This window comes from Capra hircus, chromosome 3 (assembly GCF_001704415.2).
Source record: "Capra hircus breed San Clemente chromosome 3, ASM170441v1, whole genome shotgun sequence".
NCBI lineage: Eukaryota > Metazoa > Chordata > Mammalia > Artiodactyla > Bovidae > Capra > Capra hircus.
This window is the reverse complement of record NC_030810.1, coordinates 33,443,386-33,450,087: the sequence shown is the minus strand read 5'-3', so window position 1 is coordinate 33,450,087 and position 6,702 is coordinate 33,443,386. Positions and strand designations below refer to the sequence as shown.

Here is a 6,702-nt window from a genome sequence, read left to right as displayed (position 1 = left end):
TAGATTCTGGTCCCAGCTGTCTTTGACCAGCTATCTTTCCTTTCCATTAGTTATTTCAGTTTTCAGAGCCTCAGTTTCCTATGTAGAACTGTGACTGATAATATCAGTCCGGGTTAATTCACTGTGCAATCGTGAAAATTAGTGGTCATGAGAATGATATTTTAATTAATTGTAAAGATCTCTACAAAATAAAATATGTAATCATAAGTTATACCCTTAATTTTTTTGATAAAACAGATGTTCAGCACTTCAATAAGTACTGAATAATTCCTTAAAAAAGAAAAAAAGGAAAGAAAACCAGCAGGTAAGGATCACTGTTGCCACCTTCACAGTTCAAAGTAGGTCTAATCTGATATTTTCAGCACTCTAGATAAAAATTTTAGCTCTTCCCTGGTGGCTCAGACGGTAAAGATCCCCTGGAGGAGGACAGGGCAACCCACTCCAGTATTCTTGCCTGGAGAATTCTCATGGACTGTAGCCCACCAGGCTGTGTCCACGGGGTCGCAAAGAGTGGGACATAACTGAGGGACTAAGCAGCCGCAGATTATTATTATTATCCCCATTTTACAAATCAGAGAAGTGAGGCGCCAAAGAATTTATGCAAGAGCACAGTCTCTTCAAAACCCAAGCCTGCGCTGCTTGCCAAGGCTTTTGTTGAAGCTTAGTCTTTAGGATGTGCCTATTTCGGGATTTCTCAGCAAGAATACAGAAGTGGGTTGCCATTTCCTACTCCAGAGGATCCAATGTGGGGATCGAACTGGCCTATCGCAACCGGATTCTTTAGCACTGAGCTGCTCCTCAACAAAACCCCAGAACCCCAGAACTCCTTAGCATCTTTTCTCTGAAACCCCGCTTCCCCAGCCTGGAAAGAACTGGCCGAGCCGTCGACTCCGCCCCATGACGTACATGGCCCCGCCTTCAGGCCCTCCACTTCTCGCGGGATCTCTCGGGAGGACGGCTGGGGTCAGGTCCCATCATGGCGGCTGAAGAGGCAGATGTGGATATCGAAGGGGACCTAGTGCCAGCGGCGGCACAGTCTGGGTGAGCAGTTGAGACTGGGCTTGCAGAGACGAGGAGGGGCACGGCCGTGAGGAGGTACCCTCTAAAGGCCGCGGTTCCGGCAAGGGCCGGGGGAGTGGAAAACCATCCCCTGGGCCAGGGTCTCCTGCCGGCCTGAGAGGCGCGCCTCGCCCATCCCGTCTGTTGGCTCCTCCTGAGCCCAGAGGGCGGCTACCGTAGACTAGCGTGGGACAGCCCATTTACCGGGATCCTGTGAGGGCGCTGACCGCGCCTAGCACATTGCATACTCTTAAGCAATTAGATTGCTTCTTCCCTTACTGCCGCTCCAGAACCCGCCTCCTTGCCACCGCCCAAAAAATAATTAGAACAGGGGCGGTCCCTGGACAGAACCCAACTTAGGAATTCTTGTTCCCTCGCGTGCAGGCCGTGTGACCTTGGGCGTGTCGTTTTATCCCTACTAGCCTCTGGTTTCCTCTTCCACGTAGGGGTAGTTATGAAAAACTTCCCGACATGCAGCGTGATCTAAAAGAAAGGGGTGGGACTTAAGAGTTCGACAGCTGTTTATTGACCCAGCTAGATGGCACCCCACTCCAGTACTCTTGCCTGGAAAATCCCATGGACCGAGGAGCCTGGTAGGCTGCAGTCCATGGGGTCGCGAAGAGTCGGACACAAATGAGCGACTTCCCTTTCCCTTTTCACGTTCATACATTGGAGAAGGAAATGGCAACCCACTCCAGTGTTCTTGCCTGGAGAATCCCAGGGACGGGGGAGCCTGGTGGACTGCCGTCTATGGGGTCACACAGAGTCGGACACGACTGAAGTGACTTAGCAGCAGCAGCAGTTACTAGCAGTGTGACTTTGGGCCTCAGAGGACTCATGTGTAAGCTGACTGTCATGTTATGTACTTCATACGGTTATTGTGAAGATCAAATGAAATGATTTGGGGATGTGCTCTAGTATAAGAGAGGTGCTATGTAAGTGTTGTGTTCTTTACCTTCCCACCACGGATAGTATTTTGAGGACCCAGTGAGAGGTCACCATTTAGTACCAGTTCCTGCAGAGCAGGCCAGTGTGACTTTTAAAAAGCAGCCTCCAGCTTGAGATATCTAGCTGTTTGACTCCTTGCTTGCAGAGAAAGAAATTGATACATGCGGTTTTAAAGATGTGCTTTCAGAATTCTCTTTTAGTAATAGAAGAGGCTTAGACTGGTCAGGATCAGAAGACCTCAGTTCTCAACTCAGCCAGCTGTGTTGCTTATAACTATGAACAAGTTCATTAGAAGTCTCTACATTGAGCCAGGTAAAATTGTGAGGCTTAGACCATTTTTGACCTATAAAATAGCAATTTCACACGATCCAGCCTAATAATAGCACCTTTGTAAATTGTGAAGAAGAGTACCAACCCTGTCCATGAGGGACTGAAACAGAGCCGTTTAAAGTTTTCCTGAACTTAAAACACTATAAAAATGAGAAGTAACTAAGTCTCCTTCAACTGTTTAGACAAAACAGTACAAGTCTATACAAATGAACAGAAAGCCTTTGATAACAGTCTTTCACATTTGTGTAGATCAAGTTAATCTTGACCGAGTGCTTTTGCATGCATGGTTTGATTTACTTTCCACAATAAGTGTATGAAATAGGTGTGAGGGATTCGTATCTGAAGTTCGAGGCAGATGAGCTGCCCTTGGAAACACTAAAGATTATCTGAGAGCACTGACCCTTCCCCTTTTTCCATGGGTTTTTCTTTATTTTTATGATTGTGTTTTATTTCTCTTTTTCTTTCTTCTTTCCTTTTCTTACTGTTCTGTTTGAGCCCAAAGTCTGCTGATGGCACTTACAGTCACATTAGTCTCATGAAACCAGTAACTGGTTGTTGGTTCCTGATGGTCATCGTCATTGTCTCACACAATTCTGTAGAGCATCATGAACATTACAGTCTAGTGACAGTTGTTCCCTAGTGTTGGTACTCTAATCATGTGGAATTTGGTGTGAGTAAACACTTAGATGCCCCTCTGAATTGTTCAGTTATAGCTGATCATGACATCTTGAGGGTTAATTGAAAACACACTTTTAAGTCCTTGCTAAGTGCTGGTTACCAAGGTTAGAAGATGCATTGAAATGTTTTGTTTCCCTTGTACCATTCTTTCTTATCCTCCGTTTCTTCTACTTGTTCTTTAAATCATAGTATTTCCAAGGAATTTTTGTCATAAGACTTCTTACTAACCATACAGTCGATCTCTCAAGGCTTAAATTTCTGTTAAGTTGGACCATATGAAATTTTCCCAATGTTCCACCAATTTGGACCCACACAAATGACATTTAATCTTAAATTCCATCTAATAACAGGCTGATATTGCCCAAATCTGTCACCAACTCAAATCTCTCTCATGATCTTCAGATCCATTTATCCATTTTCCTGAATCTGTTTGCCCTTGGGTGAGCCACAAGCTCCTCAATCTCACTTTATAGAAACTTTCCTTACCCAACCTGCCTCTTCAAGTTCCCTAGTTCAATAAATGGCACCATCCACCCACTCATGCAGGGAAGAGACCTAGATTTTAACCTTTTTCCTTACCTCTCTCCTATTAGAGAGTCTGTAGATTCTGAGTATCCTCTCAGATGTGTTCACTTCTTCCTGTTCACATTGCTTGTGCTTTAGGTCTAAGTTACTGTCACTTCTCTCTACTATCTATGTAATCATTCCCTCTTAACTGCTTCTTGTCTCTTTGACCCTCTTCTAGTCTTTTCTGAAGTTAGAGTAGTCTTTTCTTACATCCAGATCTGATGATGGTACTCCCAACTCCCTAGAGACCTGTGTGATCCATACCCCACCTACCTGTTCATTTAGTCATTCAACAAATATTGATTAGCATTTATATGCCTAGCTCTGGGTTTATAGTACTCATCCAAACTAAGTCCTTGCTTTTATGGAACTCACATTGTTATTGGATGAGACAGACAATAAACTTTATATTATAGCAGTTTCTAAGAGGTATAGCAGTTTCTAAGTATAGACTGGGAAAAGTCACTAACTAGGAAACTTTTATTACTTCAAAACATATAGAAGCAAATTTTAAATTTAATTATATCGCAGATTGGGCCTCCTCAAACTTAACTATTCATATGAAGTGAACAATGTGACTTTCAGTTCAGTTCAGTTGCTCAGTCGAGTCTGACTCTTTGTGACCCCATGGACTGTAGCATGCCAGGATTCCCTGTCACCAACTCCCAGAGCTTACTCAAACTCATGTCCATCGAGTCAGTGATGCCATCCAACCATCTCATCCTCTGTCATTCCCTTCTCCTGCCTTCAATCTTTCCCAGCATCAGGGTCTTTTCCAATGAGTCAGCTCTTTGCATCAGGTGGCCAAAGTATTGGAGCTTGAGCTTCAGCTTCAGCATCTGTCCTTCCAATGAATATTCAGGACTGATTTCTTTAGGATGGACTGGTTGGATCTCCTTGCAGTCCAAGGGACTCTGAAGAGTTTTTTCCAGTATCGCAGTTAAAAAGCATCAATTCTTTGGTGCTCTGCTTTCTTTATAGTCCAATCTCACATCCATACATGACTACTGGAAAAACCATAGCTTTGACTAGACAAACCTTTGTTGGCAAAGTAATGTCTCTGCTTTTTAATATGCTGTCTAGGTTGGTCATAGCTTTTCTTCCAAGGAGCAAGATCTTTTAATTTCATGGCTGCAGTCACAATCTGCAGTGATTTTAGAGCCCCCTGAAATTAGTCTCTGTTTCCATTGTTTCCCCATCTAAACGGTGGAAGTAACTATGACTCTCTTAAGTGTGACTTCAGAGAGTTCTAATTAGTTAAAAGGCTGAGAATTAACAAAGTTGAATCCCTCATGGACATAGAAAAGCCCCCAGATAACTCAAGTTAATTTTTGTTATGTGAGTTAAAACAACAGATTTCTTAGATCTCTTCACTGTACTGTCCTCCTTCAAGTATTTTCTTTTGTTTCTTCTATTTCGTCTTGCTTTCTCTTCCATTTTGAGAGTGGTACTGTTAATGGGTGGCTTTTATGCTTTAGATATAACCAGGAGAGTCATAAAGTTGAATTCCTGTATAGATGTGCATATTCATCAAAAGAAATCTGAAATGTTGGTTCATAGCCACAGAATATGCTGTGTGTGGTCGTTGTTTGGAGGTAGTTTTTTCCTCATGGAGTTGTTTATTCTTGGGAAACAGAGAAGTAAACAAACTTGATATTTGGCAGTTGAAATAGGATGGAGAAAGGAACTAAATATTTGTTTAACATACGAAACCTGTCAGTCACTGTGCTGTGTAAATTATATTCATTAAATGGTATAATTTCACTTTCATACCTATTTTCTCAATTATTACAGAAGTGATGAAAATACAGCATCAGTTTTACAAGATCATTATCTTGATTCATCATGGAGAACTGAGAATGGTCTTACTGTAAGTATTTTGTGGAAATAGCAGGTATATTAAGCTATTAGTGCGCAGAGTATCTCTTTTTTTTTTAACTTGGTGCTAGTTCTCAATGGTCACGAGGTAAGATAGTGAAACCTTTTTCTTAAATTAAAAATAGAAGGAATTTATTCTTTTTTCTTTTGACTGAAAAAATGGCCTTCTGGGAAACAACTTTGGAGCCAGCTAGATTTAGGCACAAATTGGTGCTCTACCACTTATCAGATTTATGAACCGCAGTTTCTTCATCTAAACTATGGGGATTGTTGCATGGTTCATTTTTTCATTTAACAGTTATTTATCGAGTCCTTGGGCTTCCCTGGTGACTCAGTAAAGAACCCCCTGCCATTGTGGGAGATGCAGGTTCGATCCCTGGGTAGGAAGATACCCTGGAGGAGGAAATGGTGACCCACTCCAGTATTCTTGCTTGGGGAAGCCCATGGACGGAGGAGCCTGGCAGGCTACAGTCCATGGGTTCACAAAAGAGTCACACACAACTTAGCAACTGAGCAACAACTATTGAATACTTAGTATGTGCCAGACACCAGGCCAGGTTTTGGGGAATACAACCGTAATCAAGACGGACATGGTGAGGGAAACTGAGAAGGTGACATTTAAGTTGAAAGTAGAAGTAGGGATGTGAAGAGTAGAGGAAAACTATATGCAGAAAGAACAGCAGCACGAAGGCTGTTGTTGAAATCCAGTATCTAGAATATAGTAGGAAAGGGGAGAGGTGACAGGTTGGGGAGGCAAATGATGGCCCTGTCACACTAGCAGGAGGCAGGAAGAAAATGAAAAAGACTAGTTAGGAAACATTTCTAGGGACCTAAGCAAGATTTGGTGATGGCTTGGCCTCAGGTTGTGGCAGAAGTTGACAGATTTGAATTATGTTTGGGTGGTAGAAATGCTTGTTACATTGGGTTTGGGGATTGAAGGAAAAGGAAAGAATCCAGGATGATTCCTGGGTTTCAGGCTGGAATAGCTTGGTGACTAGTAATGCTGCTTACAAAATTGGGAAGGCAGGAGAAAAGCTGGTGAAGGTTATGCTTTGGTAAATTTTGTTTTGAACATGTGAAGTTTTAAGAAGCCTGTTAGGTATCCAAGTGGAAATTTTGAGTGGGTAGTTAGTTATAACCGTCTAAATAGAGCTTGGAAAAGAGACTTGGCTGAAAATGTTTACATTTTGAGAGTTAAAAAGAAGTATGGAGAGATTGTGGCTTAAGGGGAAAAAAGGAATT

The 6,702-nt window shown here is 42.5% G+C and overlaps 1 protein-coding gene across 6 annotated transcripts in view; it reads left to right on the top strand.

Moving 5' to 3' along the window:
* MYSM1 (Myb like, SWIRM and MPN domains 1) overlaps positions 927-6,702 on the top strand; it is a 41,664-nt gene continuing 35,888 nt past the window's right edge. For 5 of the 6 annotated variants that reach the window (XM_013962798.2, XM_018044734.1, XM_013962797.2 and 2 more), the window contains exons 1-2: positions 927-1,041; positions 5,377-5,452. In XM_013962798.2, coding sequence (XP_013818252.2) covers positions 977-1,041; positions 5,377-5,452 — 141 coding nt within the window. In that variant the 5' untranslated portion in view covers positions 927-976. The remainder of the gene's footprint in view (positions 1,042-5,376; positions 5,453-6,702) is intronic. The other variant, XM_018044728.1, reaches the window with a different exon arrangement.